The sequence below is a fragment of the Gymnoscopelus braueri genome, assembly GCF_963280865.1.
Source record: "Gymnoscopelus braueri genome assembly, chromosome: 10".
NCBI lineage: Eukaryota > Metazoa > Chordata > Actinopteri > Myctophiformes > Myctophidae > Gymnoscopelus > Gymnoscopelus braueri.
Genome location: NC_137611.1, coordinates 8,933,709 through 8,960,721, shown reverse-complemented (window position 1 = coordinate 8,960,721; position 27,013 = coordinate 8,933,709). Strand labels below are relative to the sequence as shown.

The 27,013-nt window shown below is 41.4% G+C and overlaps 1 protein-coding gene across 1 annotated transcript in view; it reads left to right on the top strand.

Moving 5' to 3' along the window:
• The window catches only part of ptprsb (protein tyrosine phosphatase receptor type Sb), a 178,753-nt gene that overhangs the window by 8,912 nt on the left and 142,828 nt on the right, over nt 1–27,013 (top strand). The window contains exons 2-3 of the mRNA XM_080439207.1: nt 4,414–4,559; nt 10,509–10,650. Coding sequence (XP_080295333.1) covers nt 4,414–4,559; nt 10,509–10,650 — 288 coding nt within the window. The remainder of the gene's footprint in view (nt 1–4,413; nt 4,560–10,508; nt 10,651–27,013) is intronic.

Genomic DNA, 27,013 nt, shown 5'->3' with positions numbered 1-27,013 from the left:
TAATGCATTTTGAAAAGTTGTGAAATGGGACATTCTGTGTGGTACTTTAAATATATTTTGATGCTATTACTTTTACTCAAGTAAATTTTTTAAAAAGGTAGTCGATGAACATTTCTCGTCATAGTTTCATCGTCATTAACACCGGTGGTATTTGCTACTTTTATTTAAGTAAAAAAAAAAAAAGAGAGAAAGAAAATCTTGCACCTCTGGCGAGTGGGTGGGATGGGAGCCAGGTTGCCATGGAGATGGAGAGGGTCAGCCCGACCCCCCACTCCTCCCCCCTCCCCCCTCCTCCCCACGATGGATAGAACCATTCTGATGCTGAGGAGGAGGACAGCTGGAAACCATGGCAACAAGGACACACACACACACACACACACACACACACACACACACACACACACACACACACACACACACACACACACACACACACACACACACACACACACACACACACACACACACACACACACACAGCAGGGAGAATACAACGGTCAGATATGAGAGAGAGAGGGAGAGAGCCAGAGAGGGAGAGAGGGGGAGAGATAGAGAGCGTGCAAACAAAACAATAAACAGGGTGGGGGGGGCGGTGGGGGGAGTATAAGGCATGAAGTTGTTGATTGATCTGACTTTACAGCTGGAAAAAAAAGAGAAAAACTAGTCCAGGCTCCATAACCGGCCCATGCTATATTTTTTCTTTTTCATTTTCCGTCTGTACGAGCGGCAGATTTATGTTGAGCTCAAAACAGCTGCTTCAGCAAGGAATGATTCTCTCTAGACAAGCATAGAACCATAGAATGATTCTCTCTAGACAAGCATAGAACCATAGAATGATTCTCTCTAGACAAGCATAGAACCATAGAATGATTCTCTCTAGACAAGCATAGAACCATAGAATGATTCTCTCTAGACAAGCATAGAACCATAGAATGATTCTCTCTAGACAAGCATAGAACCATAGAATGATTCTCTCTAGACAAGCATAGAACCATAGAATGATTCTCTCTAGACAAGCATAGAACCATAGAATGATTCTCTCTAGACAAGCATAGAACCATAGAATGATTCTCTCTAGACAAGCATAGAACCATAGAATGATTCTCTCTAGACAAGCATAGAACCATAGAATGATTCTCTCTAGACAAGCATAGAACCATAGAATGATTCTCTCTAGACAAGCATAGAACCATAGAATGATTCTCTCTAGACAAGCATAGAACCATAGAATGATTCTCTCTAGACAAGCATAGAACCATAGAATGATTCTCTCTATAGAACCATAGAATGATTCTCTCTAGACAAGCATAGAACCATAGAATGATTCTCTCTAGACAAGCATAGAACCATAGAATGATTCTCTCTATAGAACCATAGAATGATTCTCTCTATAGAACCATAGAATGATTCTCTAGACAAGCATAGAACCATAGAATTCTTCTCTCTAGACAAGCATCATAGAACCATAGAATGCTTCTCTCTAGACAAGCAGCATAGAACCATAGAATGATTCTCTAGACAAGCAGCATAGAACCATAGAATGCTTCTCTCTAGACAAGCACAGCAAGAACCATGGACCCCTGAGGGTCCCTTTGGTTCTATTTGTACACTCTCAGAGTTACAAATAGCCAATGCACATATACAGTAGTTACTAATAGACTAATATTGCTGGGGACCCACTGGAGTCCGTTCAAGGACCCCTTGTGGGTCCCGGGACCCCACTTTGAGTACCACTGCCCTTAAAGGGATTTTTGTTTCCTGCCTTGCTATGTGTGGACACAACTAACAGGATGTAAGGATGCAATTGTCACCCTGGTTTCTGCATAGAGGACACAGTTTTTAGACCAAATGGTCTACTGAGGCTGTTCCAGCCAGTGCTCACCACAGTGACACCTGTGGAACACCTGTGTCATTACAACCTGTGCTGCATGCAGTAACTAAGCAGAAAGAGAGAGAGAGATAAAGAGAGAGAGAGAGAAGAGAGAGAATGACATAGAGAGAAAGACAGAGAGAAGAGAGAGAATAACATAGAGAGAAAGACAGAGAGAATGACTGAGAGCGACTAGAAAGACAGAGAGAGTGTGAGAGAGAGAGAGACAAAGAGAGAGCTGGGAGAGAGAGAGTGAGAGTGGTAAAGAGAGAGAGAGTGGTAGAGAGACCTATAGTCAGAGTGGTAGCTGTGAAGCTGGGGCCCCTGCATCTTTTATTTATGACCCACAGGAAGTCCTTGAGCGTGTCCTTTATAGCTGATACCCACACAGGAAGTAAGCACAATGCTCAGCCTATCACCACAGTCTCTAGTCTGGACACGCTGCTTCTCAAACTGCGGTTTGAGGACCAGATAAAGGGCACTCAAACTTAATGGACCCATATTGGTTCCATTTGTACACACTCTCAGCGTTATGGGGGTCTGTGGCCTTATGCAGTGGTGGAGAGTAACTGAGTACATTTACTCAAGTACTGTACTTGCATACAATTTGACTTTACTGGAGTATTTCCAATTGTCTATACTTTTACTTCAACTCCACTACATCTCAGAGGCAAATATTACAATTATTTGAAAACTTTAGTCACCAGTTACTTTGCAGATATAAATTATGACATTATAAAACATACATTAACCACTATTTTATACCTAGGCTATTTGAAAATAGCCGATCTACAAGCTCACAAAGCGCCACATCGCGACGCGTTGTGAGCTTGTAGATCTGCTATTTTCAAACATTTTAGTACTTTTACTTTTGGTACTTTTAAGTACATTTTGATACCAATACTTTTGTACTTTAACCTAAGTAAATGTTGAATTCCGGACTTTCACTTGTAACAGAGTACTTCTACATTGCAGTATTGATACTTCTACTTACGTAAAACATTTAAGTATGTTTTCCACCACTGGCCTTATATGCATACCAAACTTGGGATACTTGAAATGAAAAGGTTTTGAGAATCGTTACTCTGTATAGTCAGGGGATATTAGCAGAAAGATTTCCAATCTTGGAATAAATTCCTTTAAAAAATCTTCACCAATGTTTTTGTAAAGGTGTCTAGTAACACATCTCGCAAAGACTGAAATTCAGTTTCCCTAGGCGAATTTTTGACAGCTGCTGAAAGTTGGGGTACCCACCATTTCCCTGCATTTCCATGCAGGGCAAAAAAAATCTAATTTTAATTCTGTTTTAAGTAGCATGTGAGGGGTCAAACTAGGGTGTTTTTATGATTCTGAATCCATTGCAAGCATTTGTTTTGCACCAAAACCACTCCTTGGGATAAAAACGGCCATAGCCATCCTTAGATTGGGCTGTTTTTAGCCCAAGGAGTGGTTTTGGTGCAAAACAAATGCTTGCAATGGATTCAGAATCATAAAAACACCCTAGTTTGACCCCTCACATGCTACTTAAAACAGAATTAAAAATTGTTTTTTTTTTGCCCTGCATGGAAATGCAGGGAAATGGTGGGTACCCCAACTTTCAGCAGCTGTCAAAAATTCTCCTAGGGAAACAGAATTTCAGTCTTTGTGAGATGTGTTACTAGACACCTTTACAAACACATTGGTGAAGATTTTTTTTGGTAAGGAATTTATTCCAAGATTGGAAATCTTTCTGCTAATATCCCCTGACTAGTAGCCTCGTTCCAAGCCTATCCTCATCTCTGAGGAGAAAAGCCTAGTCACGACCTAATGCAGAGAGTGTCTATATTCCCCCCGGAATGTAAACAGATTTGTAAAGCCTCGACGTCATTTCCTTGGGTGGTGGTTCTGCCAAATTCCGGTACTTCCGTGTAGAGTTTAGGTCTTGCCCAGCATGCCACTCTCTCTTGACAGTTTTGTTGTTGACACTGGGCTCCAGTGGTTCTATTGGTCAGGTGGAGCCTTGGCTAGGTGTCTGCCTCTGGTTTGGATGAAAACTGTCTGTGATCATTTCATGCCTGTTTAACCACTTTACAAACTTTTGTTGTATGTCAATGGCCAAAGTAGACCATCTAGAAGCTCCCAGTGCGTTTTGATCTGCTCGTTTTGACAAATCTTTATCTATTTTTTGCCAAATGTCTATTTTCGCCAAATATTTGTCAATTTTCACTAAATGTTTTGTCTATTTTTTGCCAAACGTTTGTCTATATTTTTGCCAAACGTTTGTCTATATTTTTGCCAAACGTTTGTCTGTATTTTTGCCAAACGTTTGTCTGTATTTTTGCCAAACGTTTGTCTGTATTTTTGCCAAACGTTTTTCTGTATTTTTTGCCAAATATTTGTCTATTCTGCCAAATGTTTGTCTATTATGTTTGTGCTGACTGGTCCAGAATAAGAATGCCAGACTTCACCAGGTAAACATTTCAGCCTATTATTGATTTATTAATCCATATTCTCTCTTTTTGTCTCTCTCTCTCTGTCTCTCTCTCTGTGTCTCTCTCTCTCAGCTCCTCCTAGGTTCACGAAGATTCCCGGGGACCAGATCGGCGTATCGGGGGGCGTGGCGTCGTTCGTGTGCCAGGCCTCGGGCGACCCCAAGCCCGTAGTGAACTGGAACAAGAAGGGCAAGAAGGTCAACTCTCAGCGCATCGAGGTGGTTGTCACAATGCACAACAATCACACCTACCGCCCCACACTGCAAATACTAATTATAGCATATAGTATACAGAGTTAAAAAATATATGTACACATTATATTCAAAGATTTGCAAAAATGTTCACGAAAAAAAAAACAGCAGATCTACAAGCTCATGCTTGTATATCTGCTATTTTTGAATAGCCAAATAAATCTTAAAATGACACACAGATGCGTTTCCCTGATTGAAAGGGTTAAACATACAGTATGAAGCATAGTCTTTGCAGTAGGGGCCCTATATCCCAAATACATATTTGTGTGGTCAAAATATATCCCATATGTATATTTTGGCCACTGAAATATGTCTCCAACACTATATCCAATAAAACTTCCAAAATATATATTTTGCATAATATATTTTGGCCACTTTCAAAACTATAGGACATGTCTTGAAAATATATCCAGAATATATTTTTCGACATGGCATCTATTAAGAAATATATTTCCCGCATTCCAGAATATATTTCAACACCAACGTAAATACATTCCTGTTAGAAAATGTATTTCTATCAATGCGGCAAGTTTTATTCATGGCATCATGAATAATGAATGAACAAATGAATAATGAATGAATTATGGCTGTGACTGTTATTTACTTGTAATTTACATTACAATTACGTTTTTTTGTATTAATCATATAATCGAGAAGCGCGCCTTTAAATTGCACGAATGGACACAACTGTGTCGTGCAAAATAATAAAAAATATATAAATAAACTGCTGATGTACAAGCTCACAACGTGTTGCATTGTGACGCACTGCTAGCTTGTAGATCAGCACTTTTGACTACTGATGAATAAAAAACATAACAAACAAAAATAATACATTATTGATTAGTTGCATAACAAATGTTGCACCTCTAGAATAAATAATCGTGCTGGTTATAATGTGAACAGTGATTTCTCATGAGAATCAATAGGCTCTATGCACGCTTGGAAATAAATGTGGCCTTTTTCTTAAATCCTTCACATGTGTTACCATTTATACTAATTAAGGCTCTGCTCCATTTAGTGCAGCACAGTGAACCATTACGGACCCATTTTGGTTCTATTTGTGTGAGTTACACAGCCATAAAGGGGACATTTGGAACCCCCTCAAGGAACCATGAGGGTTCCCTGGACCACACTTTGAGACACGCTGGTGTAGCAGAGTGTTTTCCAGTGAGCCAACATGACACAATATCAGCACCCTGAGACTCTGTTTGACCAGAATGGAACAGAGCCTTCATTAGTATCACGTTAACACATGTGAAGGAAGTAAGGAAGAGGCCCAGATTTCTTTCCAATATGTGCTGCCGTGCATAGAAGCCTATCGGTTAGTTGGATTAACCCATTAAGACCTGGAACTGTCATTTTTAGATTTGAGCTAAAAAAGCATTATTTTACACTTTGGGCTATTCAAAAATAGCAGATATACAAGCTCATAGCGCGGCACCGAGTGCCGCGCTACGAGCTTGTAGATCTGCTATTTTTGAAAAATAGTGAAAATGTGTGCAAATCTTTGAATATATATATATTTTAAAGCGAACATTTTTAACTCAAATCTTTGCTTCTGGCGGGTCCCTGGAACAAAATATTTTGATGGGGGTCGGCGGCCAAATACATATAATTTTGGGGGTCCTTGACATGAAAAAGATTGAGCACCACTGATATAGAAACATACGTTTTTCAGAATACCGTTGAGATTTAGGAGACATGTAGAATCGGCTTCCGGTCTCAATGGGTTAAGTGTTACACCCCTAGAATGAATAATCATGCTTGTTAAGATGTGAGCAGTGATTCTCATCCGTCACGTTGCAGTTGGAAAGCATTAATTTATCATTCAGTGCAGATGCTCATGTCGGCTTCATCCTGTTAGCGGCAGATTACTGTGCAAATAGAGTTATGTAATGATATATCATACTGTAAACACCAGCACTGTTGACAGTCTGTTTTTACACTTTAGGCTGAATTATTAAACAAATACACGTTTTAAAATAATACAATGAAGAAAAGAGCAAAATATAATGTTGGAATATATTATATTTACATCGTTCAGAATATAGGAAACACATTTTTATCACACGTACATAATTCATGTAAACACAAGTGTAATAGACATGCTGTATGGCTAAAATATATTGCAATCTTCAGTATAGGCCTGGGCAATATGGACAAAATCAAATATGATATTTTTAGGCCAAATACATTGATATTGTGATGATATTATCATATTGTGACGACGATGTGAAATTATTATATTGCATTTTTTTAACCTTTTTAAAATAGGCTTAAAGGAGCACTTCGCCATTTATATAATACATAATACTGTATATAACTGGTCCTCACTAATAATGCTCATTATAAGATGGCACTACTGCGTTTCTGTCTACTCACTCTGTGTCTCATTGGAGGTCTGTAGACCTGCCTACCGGTGACATCATCGATGGGTTGGATGGATTTCTATCGATATCCATAAATCCACGTTGCCCAGTCCTACTGAAAAATATATTTTGATGCATAGTGTCCACATGTTTTGCCCATATTCTGCTCTGCATCCATACGGCCACATTGAACTGATCAGTGGTGTTATTGATGACCATTGAACTGATCGGAGGATGTGTCGATTACCATTGAACCGATCAGTGCATGCATTGATTAGCGTTGACCTGATCGGAGGATGTATTGTATTGATTAAGATGCTTGCCTCCAGAAGCAGACGGGTCCCCTTACTGGACCTGACTGAAGCCGAGCCTGAAGACTTCCTCCTACGCCCTGCCATCTGCTTGTCTGGGTTCACAAACAAAATAACCTAAAATGCTAAAATACAGCTCGCTTTCAGCTTCATATACCTCTATGCTGCAGTAATGTCAATAAATAAACAGAAGAGTCGTTTAAAAAAATAAATATAGGCAGGCCGTTGCAAAAGACCTATAGTACTTAGATGTACTTAGATTCATAACCGGTATCACATCATGTGCAGTAAGCATAATATCATAGTAAAGAGAGGAGCTCTGCCAACAACGTAATATGAATCCTATTGTTCTATTGTGGAGCAGAGCATGACAAAACCACTGGCCTCATGTTTTTCTGAGTGCCAAGAACCTGGTCCTGGAAAGGTGCCACCGGGGCCTATTTCTATAAGAACCTGGTCCTGGAAAGGTGCCACCGGTGCCTACTTCTGTAAGAACCTTGTCCTGGAAAGGTGCCACCGGGGCCTACTTCTATAAGAACCTGGTCCTGGAAAGGTGCTACCGGGCCTACTTCTATCTCATTAAAACGTTGTCGGCTTGCGTAGGCTGGCTGGCTGGCTGGCTGGCTGGCTGGCCAGCTGGCCGTGCTTTTTCCGGCACGGAGGAAGCAAGCAAGCGCCTGCCTGGTGGAACGGACTTAGGGAGGCGTTAGGGTCACATTTTCACATGTTCTCCTTGTCACAATTGGATTTATTTTTCCAAAATAGTGCGAGTACAACGCCGACTTGTTTCAGTATATTTCATTCATTTCTCACCGGGTGCTTTGGTCTAGGAAAGTAACTTTGCAATGAGAGGGTAATACCAGCACTCCAGCCTAATTTAATATGATGCATTGTGCGCCACCGAAAATAGCCAATCTACAAGCTCTCAATGTGTTGCGGATGCGACCCGTTGTGAGCTTGCAGGTTGGCGAAATGTGAATCTACCACGAACACATTTCAACGTTAAACAGCCGTGTGAACACTGATGAAAGCTTGGATAGGAAACGCGAACGTTATCCTGTCCCGACTGAATAAAAATGCCTTTATGGACCTTACTTCACAATAGGATTCACATGAAATGTGGGCAGGGTTTCCCTTTAAATTGACCAGGGACATATTTTACAATTGATTTTATATCATACCAAGAAGTTACAATTCCCCTCCACCCCCACTTTCATTTTATAATTTTTTAGCTAGGTCCTTACTCCCTCCCATTCACTGCCATTCGTGTTAACATGGTTTGAAAATTACACTGGGTAGCCTAATACAAAAAAAACATTGACGTTGAACAGCGTTGTGTCTTCAATGTGGAGCTCGTACTTCATGTGACCAGCCTGCAACATCAGTCATCTATGATGACATCACTTACTGTATATATGACCATCATCTATGACCTATGACTCAAAAATGTGGGCAGGATTCAGCTCGATCAGAAGCCCCTTTATATAACATTTTATATTTCAGAAAATATTAAATGTGAAAAGAACGAATGTGTGCAGGTAAGTTGTCCTATTGGCAGTGTGCGTAGGAAATGTGGCCGTGATGTGTGTGTGGTCCGGCTGTTTGCCAGCTTAGCTCTGAACGCACAGACACCATCTGTAAGGACCCTCTTACAGACTGCTAGCATCCTGCAGAGCCCTAAAGAAAAGGAAATATTTACTGAAATATGGTCTGATATGATTATCAGTGGTGGACAGTAACTAAGTACATTTACTTGACTACTGTACTCGAGTACATTTTTTGTGTGTGTTGACTTTCACTCTGCTACATTTCAAGTAGAAATATTTGACATTTTGACTCAACTATATACATTTCTAGTAAGGGACTCTTGGGTCCCAAACATACCAAAAAATACATGATGAATTAACCACTGAAGCCCTATTTCAAATATTAGCCTACTAAAATATCTACAAGCTTGTAGATGTGCTATTTACTTTGTTTTCTTTTTCTGTATATTTTTTTGACATTTCAGATTTCAGGAGGAAATGTTCTATTTTCATATATGTATATACAAAAGAAAATGTACTTCGTAATATGCACTTTTGAATACTTGAGTATTGACTTGAGTATCTACGTTGACCACCACTGTCTGTGATAATGCAGGATATGTGGCTGAACTCGTGAATACAGACAGTGTAGTGTTACCGGTAGGGACATAAAAACGGCAGCACTAGAGTTCCTCTGGCCACGGTCCAGTGCTCTGGTGGATGTTTGACAATAGCACCTTTTTAACAGAAAGAGTCCCTGACACCTCTACCCTCTCAAGAGGTTTCTTTACCTCACAAAATGCCAATACAAAAAAAAAGAACTAATAGGATAAGGGGCTAGAGGTTGGAACTTCAAACTATCTGTTCATTCTTTTTAAACGTACATGTCATTTTAAAAAGGGCACCGGCTGACAGGCGGTGAACTTTAGAGTCCAAAGTGTCAAAAAGTCAACTCTAAAAAATACAACACCTGGTGAATTTATTAAATCTAGTAAAGATGGTGCTGTCCACACCTACTCACTGCCCTCATAGAGTATAGCCTTCACCTGAGCATGTTGCTCAATAACACCTGTTATATTGAAACCAACAGACCATTTCATAGCTGTAGCATAAATATAAAGGTAAAAACATTTATCTATTGGCCTTTCAGAAATTTAAAAGGTTGCGAATCACTGCTTTTAATAAGTCATTAATGTCCAATTGTAAAACAAACAGCAGAGTAACTGAATCTGGGCCTGAGCTCCCCAGGTTCCAGACGGTCTAATGCCAGCAGTAGGCCAGTGGTGCTGCTTAAAGGAGTAGTTCACCCAAAAAATGACTTATTTTCTATCAATTACACACCCTATGAAGCCGTGAATTCATGGAGATTTTTTTGTTTTTGTCGCATTCCTAAGCCAGTCATTTGATGACCGGTGGAGACTCAATGGAGACTCTTTATGTGTCCTACCTGAGACATTAGCATCTCTCCGCCTGTCATCAAAACATTGGCTTAGGAATGCGACAAAAACAAAAAAAATCTCCCTGAATTCAAGGCTTCATGGGTAGTATAATTGATAGAAAATAAAGTCATTTTGGGGGTGAACTATCCCTTTTTAAGGCCGCATTCGGGCCAGACTCGTCCTCTGATGTGTGTGTGCCAAGCCTGTTGGGCCCTTCACATCTAATTGTCTCCTTTCCTTGTGGCTCCTTCCTTCCGTCTCGCCCATATAGACCGTGGAGTATGACGGGGGTGCGGGGGCCGTGCTGAGGATCCAGCCCCTCCGGGCGCCCCGGGACGAGAACGTGTACGAGTGCGTGGCGCGCAACAGCGAGGGAGAGGTCGCCGTCACCGCCAAGCTGGCCATCATCCGAGGTAAGACAGACTGGGACGAGAAGGACGCTGCCTCGATTTTGATTTTGACAGATGCATTCTTCTTTTTTCCATTTCATTAGGTCTTTAACCACTTAAAGGAGTAGTTCAACCAAAAAATTTTGAACAAACATGTTGAGGCCGTCCGCAAACATACGGACGGACAGACACACACACACGGTCAAATGTAGGAGTGGTTGGCACCACTCAAAAATCTACATGAATTCATGGCTTCATGGGGTGTGTAATTGATAGAAAATAAGTAATTTTTGGGGTGAACTACTCCTTTTAACAGCTATATGGTTGACCGGAGTCCCTCGGTGCTATGCTAGTGTCTTTTGCTTTCACTGAAAATAGCCGATAGACAAGCTCACAAACGTGTCGCAGCGCTTGTCTATCTGCTATTTTGCTGTGAAAGCTTTCCCCACAATACCAATGCTGGGGTTTAAGTAGTTAAGCTGTGTGCCAGGAGCTGACATTTCAGGAGTAATAACAACATGGTTTGTTGGAATTATCGTCCTTTTCGTGTACTGAATCATTCGGTACAGTTGTGATTAAAAACAGAGGATCCAGGTCACTCTGAGGGCCCAGATTCTCTTGTTTTTCTTATCTCATGTTTTTAGGGAGCCAGGAGCACCTTTGATACTTTTAACATTTTCTTTAACTACTTCTGTCTCCGGAGGTGAGCACCTGGTTTGTTTAGTTTTCTACACATTCAGTACAGTTGTCACCAGTGTGTTCAGTGCTTCATGGCTGGGGGGCGAATAGTCTGAACTCACTGAACTCAGTGAACCCTCAGGGTATGGGATATCGTGTTGCATCCCACGCTTGAAACATGCCTCCTATTTCAGTAACATAAACATGCTTATCTGATTGATCGATGAACAGCCCGAACCAACACACAGTTTACTGAGAGGACCGGGGTCCGTTGCTCTGTAGTGATTGGTTAGGGGAAAATCTAGTCCCTTTCCCCGTGGAGATGGGTTACATTCTGGTGGTGGTGGGAAACGTCAGCCAGTGTATTCATCAAACCTCCCACACACTTCTGAACCTACCGGAACTCTGGACTTTACTGCTTGACTGGTCCACACGCACACACACACACACACACACACACACACACACACACACACACACACACACACACACTCACACTCACACTCACACTCACACACAGACACAGACACACAGACACACAGACTCACACTCACACTCACACACAATTTGGGCATTTAGCAGACATTCTTTATCCAGAGTGACTTACAGCCAACTCTACTTTACTGTTCCCACTTTTTCAAAAGCAACAGCCAGGATTTATGTTTAATGCGCCTTCAGATTGGAATAACCTACCGGGCAAATATTCGTTCCATTTCATCTTATTATCTGTTCAAAAATACGCTGTCTTCTTACTTTGAGAATGTATGTACATGTCTATAACTAATTCATAACTATAACGCTTGTCATACAACCTCTATTAATCACTCTAAATATACTGACATTCACGATATTGTTCTGTCTGTGTTGACTTAATGTTCCATTCTTATGCTTTACATTTTCTGTTGTTTTATGTGTTTGTCCTGTCTGTCTGTCTGTCCTGTTCTGTTGTGGCTCCTGTCATCTGTCTTGTTGTTTACTTGTTTTGTCATATCTGATATTGTTTGTTGAATTGGTTGTTGTAATTGCTTGTTGTTTAATGTTTTGTTTTCCCCTCTGCTTTGTTTTTGTTTTTGTTTTAGTTTTTTGTTTGTTTTAGTTTTAGGAAAATGTCTATACAGTGTATCATCATACCTAGGATCCCCTCTAAAACGAGATGCTACATCTCAAGGGGCTATTCCTAATAAAGAATTTCAATAATAAACACATACTGCATCAAATGCAGAGAGACAGTGTAGTGCCTCAGTAATCTAGGATCATACGTGAACCAAGAGCCTTGCATCAGTCTAAACAATATGATATCAACAAGTAATAATACAGTATGTACATTGAAACTATACAAACTATAGGATGCCAGGTTAACAAAATAACCTAGCATTTGTCTAAATAACTAGACTATAATAAATGCTATAATAAATATCTAAATTACATTTTAACCTTTGCATGAGACCAGTTTTGGGCAAGTTACTTTAAAAAAGTAACTAGTCATAGTTACTGCTCTCAAAAAAGTAACTTGTTACTTTACAAGCAATCTGGGAACCCATCGCCAAATGAAAAGGAAAAACAGCGCCCTCTGCTGTTTTTTACTATCTCACTTGGGCTCTGGGAGGAAGTCGACGTAGCACACGTGCGCAAGGGAACCGGGGTTTTGTTCTGCCTTCAGCCTTTCACTTCCGGTGGTGCCACTATGTTTTCACTAACAATATTTCTACACAAAACACTAACACCACTTCTCCCAGAGAACATGGATCGTTTTGGTTATAACCCCACTTGTTTCTAAGTTAAAATGTGAATATCTTTCCGTGGTTTTGTCTGCTCCGAGGACGCTTTTGTTAAATGAGTTTCGGTTTGTTTCTAGTGGGGAAGGATCGGCAGACACGTAAATCCCGGCCACTACATTTGATTGGGTAAAGCGCGGCCTGCTTCCTGATCTGAAGGCACGCCCACTTGTAGGCCAGTGCGTACGCGATATGACGAACCCCCCCGACAGATTCAAACGCAGAGCAGAATCTGTTCTTTACTAGTTACTAAATTATAAAAGTAAATAGTAACTTGTTACTTTACTTTAAAAACAAATAATAATACAAATAAAAGTGCATTATGTGCATTCCATATATCTGCAGTGGGACAGAGATATTCTAACTCAACAAATTTATTTTTGAGCTCAACTTGAATATTAGCATATTCAATGTCCATGTAGTTGGAAAATGTCTTTCTGCACTGTGGCCCTGCTTTCACTGGTATTTTGCTGACTAGTTCTCAGAAGGCAGCAGACTCAACCGTTGCGATGGGAAGCATGTCCTCAACAATATACCTGGCAATCAATCTGTTTAGTTACTCTGGGTGACATGTTGTGGCATTTTTGGATGTTTTAGATGGAGTAGCTCCATCTGGGTCACAGCCAGATGGTGGAGACGGTGCTGCTGCTGTCGCTGATACTTGCATTTGCCATTGTGTGTGTGTGTGTGTGTGTGTGTGTGTGTGTGTGTGTGTGTGTGTGTGTGTGTGTGTGTGTGTGTGTGTGTGTGTGTGTCTGGTGGGCGTGCTGCCTTGATTGTTTGTGTGTGTGTTTGCAAGTGTTTGTGTTTCCCCATAAGGCAAGACCCGCCCAACTCTGTCTCTGATTGGCTTACCCTGAAATGTTATCCTACGTTAACCAATCATCACTCCTCTCTGCCACTTCTACGTTGTACTGTGCAACATGCTTTGGCTCATGTTACTATGAGAGCACATCGCCTGTAGGTTAGATGACAGATAGACTCCGCGGGGGGAATCAGTTCAGTTGGATCACATAATGTAACGCAGGTAACAAACCCATTTAAATCACAGTAACTGTAACGGCGTTACTGAATGGGAAAAGGTAACTAGTTCCTAGTACTAGTACTTTGTAACGCAGAGGTGGGCAACTTTGATGATGGGGAGTCTCGCCGGTGTCTCGCCGTATTTAAACTTTTTTCGCCATTCTATGTCACACAAAAGTAGCAAAAATAGCCGATCTACAAGCTCAAAACGCGTCTCGTTTTGAGCTTGTAGATCCGCTATTTTTGCTATTTTTTAATTGGAATCCAGAATTAGTTTTTGCTATTTTTGAATTGGAATCCTGCAAAGTAACATTTTTATTTTATTTCAAATGCATTTAGTTGTACTGTATGTTAACTTTATGAACTTAAATATAAATACATTAGACATAAAAAGACAATAGCATTTTAATACTAGTCATTAAGCTACTAATATAGACTGAAGTAATTAAAGCGGGTCATGTTTGCATGTTTGGAATTGTAACAGCTGAAATCAATAATATATCAGTAATCCGATATTAACCTGCGGGCCGCATTAAGTGAAGGTGGGGGCCGCATGTGACCCCATGTAACGCGTTAGTCCCCAACACTGCATAAGACTGCATGGTCGTCAAGACTAAGTCAAGTGCTACAGGCTAAAGGTGGAGTCTGAAGAGGTGTCTTCAGATTACTACTGCTATTTTAAAAAAAAACGTTTTCCAGCACCACCGGTGTGCTCCCGGCTCACCCTCCTCTTCCGTAGGCCCCCGCTGTGCTCTCTGGACGGAGTGAAGGTGTTGATCTAATTCAGTCCGTCTCTCCCTCTCTCTCTCTCTCTCTCCCTTTGCTAAACTAATCTAATGTAGCTTCTCCTAAGTGCTGGGAGTCAGTGCTGCCACGCATGGCTTGCCTTGCGGTGCCCGCAGGGACCCTGGGGAACCGGCTGGCGCTCTGCCTGGCAGCATGGCAGCATGAAGGGTGGCATGATGGGTCATCAGATATCGTTGCCGTCGGAAGTAAACCTTGTATGCCCGAAACAGTGTTGATTTTAACAGCAAATCTTTATTTAGTTATAGTCATATTTTAGTCATCTGAAATGTTTTAGTTTTTGTCTAGTTTTAGTCGACTAAATATCATAAGATTATAGTCGACTAAATCTAAAGTTGATTTAGTCGACTAAAATGTATTCTGGCGGTGCCTTGATGGCGTCGTAATGGCAGATTTTTACACTTGGTTTGCATGCTGAAAATAGCCGATCTACAAGCTCACAACGCGTCGCAGCGCGACTTTTTGTGAGCTTGTAGATCGGCTATTTTCAGAGCGCAACACCCGAGCGCAACCAAACATAAACTGACTTGTCTTTTAGTTCTACTGGATCTTTGCTAATACTTTTCATTGGTTCAATAGTTTTTTTAAAACACACACAGACACTCTTAACCACGTTCACTTTCACCATTTTCTACATTTATTTATTTATGTGTTAAAAAAGTTCATATCTACAAGCTCACAACGTGCCGTGAGCTTGTAGATCGGCTATTTTTGCTACTTTTTTGTTGAAACACGGATATACGAAGTCTCTTCCCGATAGCAATAATCATCTTTTTTTTTTTACGTTCCTTACATATATTGTTTTATCTTCACACTCATTAAAAAAAGAAATTAAAACATCACTCAAAGGGGGATAAAAGGAAAAAGGGGGAAAAAACACGTTTAAGAAATGGAGAAAATAGCAGATCTACAAGCTCACAAGGGCAGAGAGTCAGTGTGTGCCAGCCAGGCACGGCGGGGTGCCTGGGACCTGTGGGGACCTGGGCGTTCTGCCCGGCAACCTGGCAGCATGGTGGCATGGTGGCATCATGGCTCATTTCAACATGGACGAACAAGAGGAAAAACCAAAAACAACAACAGAGCATGGAGAGGATTAGGACTGGGTTTGGCAGGAGACACCATGTCCTTAGAACAGCCTTTCTCTTATCTTTTTTTAAAGATATTTGTGGGGGGCTTTTCTGCCTTTTTATGTGGACGGCACAGTGGAGAGTTACAGGAAACGGGGGGAGAGAGAGAGACAGAGGCGGGGAGTGACACGCAGCGAAGGTCGTCGGGGCTCGGGAATCGAACCTGCGACTCACATGAGAGACCTAGAGCAGCTAATCTCAACCTGTGGGCATTGTTCCCAATAAAGGGCCATGAGGACACTGCAAGTGGTTCACCCCAAATAATTGGCAAAACATTACGATTGTATTGATAATATATCATTACTATACCTATTTCTTTATAATAACATAAAATAAATGGTAATGGTAAAAAAATATATATTTTTTTTCTTTAAAGTGAGTTTTCATTGCGATAAATAGGAAGCATCCGTCGTGCTCTGCAATGTTATAAACCTGTTATTTAGATAGCATGTTATTTAGACAGATGCTATGTTGATCGTTCACCTGGTATCCTGATAGTTTCAATGTACAGATTCATATTTTGATTGTGTATTATTGTTTAGACTGATGCTATAGGTTCTTACCTGTGATCCTATAGATTACTGAGGCACTACACTGTCTGTGTGTGTTTATACCTCGCTTATTGTAAATGACTCTGGATTAAGAGTGTCTGCTGAATGCCTGACATTGCATACGTTTGGTGACGGTGTGACATGACATGATAGAGATGGAAGAGAATGGAAGGTCTCGGGAGTAGAGAGGATGGGGGGGGGGTATGGAGTTACATTTGTGTCTTTATTAACCAAACAAAAGAAAAACATTTGAGAGAGAAAAAATATAAACAGAGCAAAGAATAGTTTTGAAAGAAAACGAATTAAAACAGCAAGCAAAAAATCATAATTTGTAAGCAAAGTAAATTATATAAACAGAACAAAAAATATTTTTAATTAAAACAAATTAAAAACGCAATCAAAAAAATATATTTGCAAGCAAAAAAATATAAGATTTGAAAGAAAATAAAAAATAATTGAGAACAAAACTTTTAAAATTCAAGAGTAAAAAAATAAGGAAAAACGGTTTAAACTACATAAAACAAAATACTTAGTAAAATGTTTGGGTAATAAAATGTGTTGTGCTAAATAAAATGTTTTTAATGTTTTTTTTCCTCATTTGCGAATGAAAGTTGTTTTTTCTGATTGCAAAATGCCTTCTCTCTCAAAACCTATGTCTTTGGTCTCGATTTTTTTTTTCTCTCTCTTGGATTTGTTTGTGTGAGGGGTTAAAGTTCAGAAGGCGGGTCCTACGCTGATAGATGTAAGACACCTCTCCATTGGTCACTTGGAGTCTGAGTGACAGCTCCCCCTTCCTTATGTAGCTTGTTGAATGCAGGGATGGAGGTGTGTTACGGCCAGCATGGTTTTTTGATTATTATTATTATTAGCAGTTTGCAAAAAAAAAAAAAAAAACATGAAAGTATAATGCAAGGTCAGCTAAGAGTATTTAAAACCTAAGAAAGATGACTTGTTTCCATTGGGGTCCTTTGTACTCAATTCATAGAGACATTTAATGACAGACAGATATACACTACTATGCAAAACATCATAAAAACAAAAACAAAAAAAATATGTACAGTAAACAGTTTGAGTAAACAGATCGATGGAATACTTTATTAACAGTAGGATACAGAGGTACAATTGTACAATGATTGTTATAAGGATAACACAAAAAGGCTCGTTTCCATTGTGGTCCTCTGGGACTGAGGTCAGAGCTCCATTCCAGCTCTGGACGCTACACTATTCGTTACAATATTGAGCATTTTAGGCTATTAGCAATTCAGATGATTCCCTAATGTTAGGTTTCTGTTCTACTTACAGTTTGTGATCTGTATTTAAAATTGTTGTATTGTTGTTACTGTTATAGTAGGCCAGTGGTTCCCAAACTTGGGATCGGGACCCTCAGAGGGGGTCCCCAGATTAGCTTAATGGGCAACATTGTTTTCTCTCTCAACAGTAAACAAACCAACCTATACAGTATAAGTGTATACAGGGTAACACATTTCTAAAGTGACAATTTAATGACTTTTAAGACCTTTTTAAGGCATTGTGCGCTTGTAGTTCGGCTATTTTCACAATATTTATCTGTGGAACCGAGTCAAACTAAATCTAATTCCTGGGTCAGGGTGGGTGGTCCCCACTTCAAGTATGATTATTTTGGGGGGTCCCCAGTTCAAATATGATTATTTTAGGGATTCACAGCCTCGGAACCCTTTGAAATTAGATTAGATTTAGTTTGACTCGGTTCCACAGATAAATATTGTGAAAATAGCCGAACTACAAGCGCACAATGCCTTAAAAAGGTCTTAAAAGTCATTAAATTGTCACTTTAGAAATGTGTTACCCTGTATACACTTATACTGTATAGGTTGGTTTGTTTATTGTTGAGAGAGAAAACAATGTTGCCCATTAAGCTAATCTGGGGACCCCCTCTGAGGGTCCCGATCCCAAGTTTGGGAACCACTGGCCTACTATAACAGTAACAACAATACAACAATTTTAAATACAGATCACAAACTGTAAGTAGAACAGAAACCTAACATTAGGGAATCATCTGAATTGCTAATAGCCTAAAATGCTCAATATTGTAACGAATAGTGTAGCGTCCAGAGCTGGAATGGAGCTCTGACCTCAGTCCCAGAGGACCACAATGGAAACGAGCCTTTTTGTGTTATCCTTATAACAATCATTGTACAATTGTACCTCTGTATCCTACTGTTAATAAAGTATTCCATCAATCTTTTTACTGTTTACTGTACATATTGTTTTTGTTTTTGATGATGTTTTGCATAGTAGTGTATATCTGTCTGTCATTAAACGTCTCTATGAATTGAGTACAAAGGACCCCAATGGAAACAAGTCATCTTTCTTGGGTTTTAAATACTCTTAGCTGACCTTGCATTATACTTTCATGTTTTTTTTTGTTTTTTTTGCAAACTGCTAATAATTCAATCAATCAAAAAACCATGCTGGCCGTAACACACCTCCATCCCTGCATTCAACAAGCTACATAAGGAAGGGGGAGCTGTCACTCAGATTCCAAGTGACCAATGGAGAGGTGTCTTACATCTATCAGCGTAGGACCCGCCTTCTGAACTTTAACCCCTCACACAAACAAATCCAAGAGAGAGAAAAAAAAAATCGAGACCAAAGACATAGGTTTTGAGAGAGAAGGCATTTTGCAATCAGAAAAAACAACTTTCATTCGCAAATGAGGAAAAAAAACATTAAAAACATTTTATTTCCCAAACATTTTACTAAGTATTTTGTTTTATGTAGTTTAAACAGTTTTTCCTTATTTCTTTACTCTTGAATTTTAAAAGTTTTGTTCTCAATTATTTTTTCTTTTCTTTCAAATCTTATATTTTTTTGCTTGCAAATATATTTTTTTGATTGCGTTTTTAATTTGTTTTAATTAAAAACAAAATGTTGTTCTGTTTATATAATTTCCTTTGCTTACAAATTATTATTTTTCGCTTGCTGTTTTAATTTGTTTTCATTCAAAACTATTCTTTGCTCTGTTTATATTTTTTCTCTCTCAAATGTTTTTCTTTTGTTTGGTTAATAAAGACACAAATGTAACTCCATAGGGGCGGACTTGGCAGGGCTGTGTGGCCAGCAGAAGGCTGGTAGCCTGGGGAATAGCCTCCTGTCCATCTGTTACCAGGCCTTCATCACCACACACACACACACACACACACACACACACACACACACACACACACACACACACACACACACACACACACACACACACACACACACACACACACACACACACACACAGCCCCAGTCTACAGCACATTACCTACACCCCCAGGACACTGTGTGTGTGTGTGTGTGTGTGTGTGTGTGTGTGTGTGTGTGTGTGTGTGTGTGTGTGTGTGTGTGTGTGTGTGTGTGTGTGTGTGTGTGTGTGTGTGTGTGTGTGTGTGTGTGTGTGTGTGTGAACTTTTCTCTGTTGACCGGGCGTCTGTGCGCTGTCCCCCCAGTCCCCTCTGCGACGGTCAGAGGACTGAACTCTCGGCCCCGTCCTCTCGCTGTCTCTCTCTCGCTCTCTCTCTCTCTCTCTATGTCTCTCTCTCTCTCTCTGGTATTCAGGACAGGGTAAAAGTGCTTCTTCCTACAAGAACTTGACCTACATTATACCGACCGTAATCTGCAAGAGTCGGCAACAACGCTGGCATTTTTTAGCCTCAGGATGTGGGGGGGGGGGAGGGGGAGGCATACAGGGGGCGGCGTGGAGCGGGCGGGGGTTGTCACAGGTATAGATAAAAGTGTATAAGTTCAGGATTAATAGAGGTACAAGGCCACTGGCTTTTCCTTTGGCTCTTTCGTTCTTATATTGCTTTTTTCTTTAGTCAAAGCCCCCAGCAATGTATAACAAGCTGTAGCCGGTTCTTATTAGACTGCAGGGCAGTAGTACAAGTACTGTACTTGAGTATAATTGTGAGGTATACGTACGTTTACTTTACGAAATTGTCAATATACATTTAGTCATAGTTTTAGTCATCATAGCTTAGTTTTTATTTAGTTTTAAATAAATAAATTGTTTATTTAGTCGACGAAATCAACACTGCTCCACTGCATCTCAGAGGGAAATATCATATCAGTTTTTACTCCACTGCAATCTGCCTCTCTTTTTGCCAGACCCAAGCGGTCGGCCTACATGAGGCTTTGTCCCTATTTCGTCCATACATGGGCATAAAAGAAGGTTCAAGTTTCGTCCCCCATAGTGATGGAGCTCACTTAAAAAATATATATTTTTTTTGAAGTGCATAATCCTATTTATAGGTTATTAATGTCATCATGTGTCTCGCTAGCCAATCACAGTGCTGAATAGAGTCAGCCAATTTCGTCCCCCTTTCGTCCATACATGGGCATAAAAGGAAAAGGAATTTATTCTGGGTCTGGCAAAACCAGGTCTCCTGGTCTTTTTCACCGTCACCTCTCACCCGTCGCCTTCTCGCGTCCCCACTTGGGGGTTCCCGACCCGCAGATTGAGAAGCTCTGACCTAACCCAACCCTCGTCTCACTTTTAAAAGCTTTTCTTCTCATTTCTTCTTGTCTTCTTTTTTTTCTCACGAAACCGCGGCGGTTCTGCTAGAGAGGCAGTTACAAAAACCACAGAATGAGACCATAATGATGACAGGGCTTATGCCATTACTTTCCCATTACTACCCCCCCCCCCCAACAAAACCCATCCACCACTTCCATCCACCTTTTCATCCTCAGCAATCTAATCTTTTATTTTTTTTTGTTGGGGGGTTTATAATGGCTGCCTGACACTAAATGTTCACAGCGTTGCTTAGCAGCGGTCCGTGTGGTTGGGATGCGAGAGGGATGTGGGATCTCTAATCCATTAAGACGGGGAAAGCATCTGTGTAACCACTTTAAAACCATTATTTTATATATATGGGCTATTCAAAAATAGCAGATCTACAAGCTCATAGCGCGGCACCGAGTGCCACGCTATTAGCTTGTAGATCTGCTATTTTTGAAGAAAAAAAATGCAGTCTTTGAATATATATATTTTTAAGACAACTATTTTTACTCAAATCTTTGCTTCTAAGGGGATCCCTGGAACAATGTATTTTGAGACGGGGGTCCGCGGCCAAATACATATAATTGTGGGGGTCCTTGACATGAAAAGTTTTGAGAACCACTGATTGTATAGCAACATGTCATGGGTTTAAAAATAAAAACTGTTTTAGGAAGACATTTGTAAAATCCCCCAGAAGCAAAGATTTGAGTTACAAATGTTCGCTTTAAAAATATATATATTCAAAGATTTGCAAAAATGTTTAATAGCAGATCTACAAGCTCATAGGTATGAGGTTGTATATCTGCTGTTTTTGAACAGCCAAAGTATAAGATAATGGTTAAAGTGGTTCAAATCTAAAATGACAGATGCTTTCCCGCTCTTAATGGGCTAATGGAGAGAGGAGCGGCCAGCTGTGGTCAGTGCATGGATTTAAAGTTCTTCTCGGTCACCACCACCCATTTCAATCCTTTGGATTCCATACAAGGCAGCAAGTTCTTCTGTGGGAAATTAATGTAACGAAAACAAGACCAGCCAGCCGGCCCGTGTGTGTTTTTTGATTGATTGATTGAATATTTTATTAGGCAAAAAAATGTAAAACAGCACAGTTACATTTAAAATACTTTGTCTAACAGGTCCGTTCATAAAAGTCCTTGCGGACTTGTTTCCAATGAGGGCCTTGGTATTCAATTCATAGGCATATATAGTGGCACCACAGTTCAAATATCATTACAAAATAAACAGCCAAAAAAAAAATATATAACTATGTACAACAAAAAAAAAAAAAAGAGGGGGAAAAAAATATGTACAAGAACAGGGGGGGGGGAGGGTCTGCTGTCTAACGGGAAAATGGTACTACCTCCACCTTTGGCCTCCTGAAAGATTGAGCTGTGCACTGTTTGTAAACATCGCGGAGATCTCACTGCTTCTACCAGTGAAGACCACGTGTCAAACGGAGCCGCCATGTTTGAGTTCTGACCGTTTAAGTTAACATGGGAAATGCGAGGATGAAAAACTACATGTTTACAGGGGCTTTTACAGGGGTTTATGTGTACGACTTAGAATGGAGACAGACGGGAAACAAAAAACGTGATCGCACTTCCGGTCGACATCGGGTGGTGTTACACTGAAAATGGTCCCCCTAGAAAATTGAAAAAAAAAAAAAAATCGAAAAAAAGGAAAAAGCACCACAGCCCGTAGGCTACGGGATTGGCGCTTAACCGTTGGATTTAACGGCCCGTAGAACTACGGGCCCGGCGGTCAATGTGTTAAATGAGCCCAGCGAACTGCATTTTTTGAGGGATGGAGTTAGACTATTCCAATCCTGGGTGGCAGTGCTGTAGAAGGAGAATTTGCCCATGTTTGATTTATGGGTGGGTGGTACCAAATTGTTGTTAACGCTCCCTCTGGTATTGTGACTGTGGGTGTCGCTAACCTTTTGGAGGTATTTACTCAGATATGCGGGAATAGGGGGCATATCGGGCAAATTTGCATTTACAATTTTGAAGGCCAGTCCCATTTTTAGTTGTTTAACCCTGTCTTCCACCCTGAGCCAGCCTAGGCTGGCAAAATGGGTGGGAGAAAGGTGGGTCATGGGCCCCAATCCGAGGAGTAGCCGAATCAGTTTGTTTTGGGAGGTTTGAAGCTTAGTCTTCAGTGACACTGAGGTGTTGGAGTACCAGGAGGTGCAAGCATAGTCAAAAAGTGGTTGAATCAGGGCCCCAGAGAGGGTCCTGAGGGCCTGAGGGTTGACAAAAGAGGAAACTCTGCCCATAAATTTGGTTCTCTGGTTTACTCTTTTGACCACCTTTGTAGCCATGCTTTCACCTGTCAGGTATTTGTCAAGAACACAACCCAAATAGGTAATCTCTTCTTTGCTAGAGATAATTGTGTCATCGACTTTGACCTTGAAATCATTTACATCCATCTGTCTGAGGGAATGTTTGGTCCAAAAGAGAATGGATTCAGTTTTCCCAAGGTGTAGTGACAGTTTGTTATCGGTAAGCCAAGTACGGATTTTTGAGAGTTCGGAGCTGAGCGCCTCCTCAACTTGCAACTTGTCCTCTCCCGAGATCAGGAGTGCCGAGTCATCAGCGAACAGGAACAATTTACAGTTACAGGCAGCACTCATGTCGTTAATGTATAGAAGAAACAGTAACGGTCCTAGAATGCTGCCCTGAGGAACCCCACAGCTCACCGGGAGGGATGAGGACATGGTTCCGTTGATGTCAACCACTTGTTCTCTTCCCTCCAGGTAAGATCTCATCCAGTTTAGTGATGTGCAGTCAAAACCAATCGCCCTCAGCTTATCAAGTAAAATTGAGTGGTTTACAGTGTCGAACGCTTTTTGAGGTCCAACATGACCATGCCGCAGTATTTGCCCGCGTCTACCTCACGTTTGATGTAGTCGGTCACCATATGTTACACCATAAGTGGTGACCCGTTGAATGCAGAGCCGAATAGAATGAAAACGCAATCGCCACGGCCTGCTGGCACGCTCACCAATATCTGTGTAACATCCATGCAAGTCTCCGTGCCGCTGACAGAGACGAGCTAGTTCAGTGATCAGACAGGAAACCTCGCAAATGTGTCGGATGGATTTTCCTTTTCATTCGTGGCGGTTAAAACATTTCATTTCTACTTCCACTTCAGCATCGGCGTTAATTTTAACGTTGTTACTCCCAACACGGGTCATGGCTGCCAGTTCCCACCTGATGTCGTGTGGGAGTTCAGACTTCTCCAGACCGCACTGAATAACTGCAAGCTTGCATAACGTCTTCAGACTAGGACTCAAGTCTAAGATGTACAGGTCATCATCAAACAGCTCTTGGGAACTACACCTCCCCAGTCGTGTGAGCTCTTTGAAACCACCCCACCCCGTTCTTATACCTTTGTATCCCGCAAAGACAATGAGACGATCTCCCACCATGCAACAGCCCCAATACATTCGATCGGGGCGTTTCCCCATGGCCTCAAACCTCTTCCAGGAGGAGGTCTCCGGGATGTATTTACACAGATCCTCGCCAGAAAGTATGCACAGCTCTCCGTTGTAGGCAAAGGTTGAATGACATTCAGCTGGAAGAGGCCGTGCAGAAGGTGTGCTCAGCCAGCAGTTGGTCTGCGTGTCAAACACTCTGACGTAGTTGTGTAAGGCTTTGCCCCCATCGCCCCCAAATACAAACATCCGTGTCCCGATGATGGTGGCGGAGTGACATGCGGAAGCGAGTGGAGGAGTGCCTCTGATGTTCATTAAAGACCAGACCATTGTGGTGGTGTCCATCGTATAGATGTCATTAGTGTAGCCTAGTGTCCTGCTCATTCCTCCAAAGATATACATGATCTTCCCCAAGACACAGGCTGAGTGGCCCCCCCTCGCCTCTGGAACAGTCCTTGAAACCCTGGGCTCCAACCATCTGTGGGTGTCCACATCAAAGGCATAAAGCATGTTGCAGGGATCCCTCCAACCGATTGCTGCAAACCCTCCCCAGATGTAGATGATATCCTCAATCAGCACAGCTGTGAAGCAGTTGCACATCGGGGGAACCTCATGGTGGCGCTCTCCTCTTACAGTTGTCACCGGAGGCAACTGCCTCCAGCGCAGAGACACTGTGTTGAAGATGCGCACATCAAAACTAGATCCTGCAAAGTAGTACACCTTGTGCTCCACTGCAACATGCGCCTGATCCCGTACGTCTGGAGCTCCGTTCAGGTGCACCGCCCAGCGGAACATCTCTCAAACCGTCAGATGAAGTTGTGTTGTTTAAGTCTTCCTCTGTAGTCGTATAGAGTCCTATTGGGTGCACTACCACCGTGATCGTTCAGTGGCACAAATGGCACGTAAGGTTTGACCAGACCGATTTAGGTTGGCCAATCAAGGAAGCCGATGACTGTTGTTCTCCCTTATATGGCAATATGGCAAATTGATCAACGGCGCACTCACAGCCGAGGCAGGTGTGTTCAGCTACACGGCAGACGGTGTGTTCAGCAGTGTTAACAAATAACTATCAAGCAAAAACAATACGGGCAGTTGGCTGAATGACACTTAGTTTATTAAAGGCTTCCTTTTAAAGGACTTGCATGGGTTGTAATGACGTCATTATGATGTCAACAGAACTTCTTCCTAATTGTGGACATTTATACTTCTACAATTGCTAGAAATTGCTACAAAACCTGTATATCCAATCATTTTCGGCATAAACAAGAAGTTGAGTTTCAAGTCTGATAATGATGTGCCGTGCATATTCAAATTTGCCTGTCTGTCTGTCTGTCTGTCTGTCTGTCTGTCTGTCTGTCTGTCTGTCTGTCTGTCTGTCTGTCTGTCTGTCTGTCTGTCTGTCTGTCTCTCTCCCTCTCTCTCTCTCTCTGTCTTTTCTGTCTCCTTTTTTCTGATTTTGTGTGACTTCCTATCTGGCCCAGGTCCATGTGACTGCGTGCACACACGCACACACAAACACACACACACACACACACACACACACACACACACACACACACACACACACACACACACACACACACACACACACACACACACACACACACACACACACACACACATACATACGAATATATTTTCTATGGACGCTGCAGTTGTGTTTGTCGTGCCTTCGGGAGTTTGTGGGTTTCTGCTACTCTGCATGTTTACAACCCCTAGTGGCTGAGAGATACTCATCACCGCAGTGTGTGTGTGTGTGTGTGTGTGTGTGTGTGTGTGTGTATTCACGGTATTCACGCGCGCCCCCCCCCCCCCCCCCCCTAGATTAATTCACCAGCCAAGTAGGCTACCCAAATGGCTACTATGCATAACAGGTTTACGGGTGGCGGTGAGCGTCCTCATATACTGTATAAAAGCAACACAGCATTATGGCTTCAGTTTTGCTGTGGTGGTGTCCTGTCTACACGAGAATGCCTCCACCAAATAAAATACACCCGTAAAAAGTATTTTATAAACCTAAATGTTAAAACCTAATGTAAACCTAATATTAATCACATACATTGAGGTCATTAGAAGATATTTTCTAATGCTGGTCTACTCTCTTCCTGAGTTGACTCAAATCAGCTGTTCTGTGTGCATGTGCACATGTAGGCGCACGTTCGCGCGCGTAATTTTGGGGGTCCTTGACATGAAAAAGTTTGAGGACCACTGATCTATGAGCTGCTCTTGTGAGGTCGTATACTTCAGCTGTTTTCAGCTTCAGGGTTCTGGTTAAAACATGCAAAAGACAAATGGTAAAAAATGCCATTCATAAAATCGCCATATGTGGATGTCCTCACAAGTATAGTAATATAAACATGTGTGTGCGTGTGTGAGAGCCCATAATGTGTGCAGTGTTGCCAGATTCTGTGAGAGAAACAAGCAACCAGGTGTAGAAAAAACAGCCCAAAAGAAGCGACTATGGGCCACAT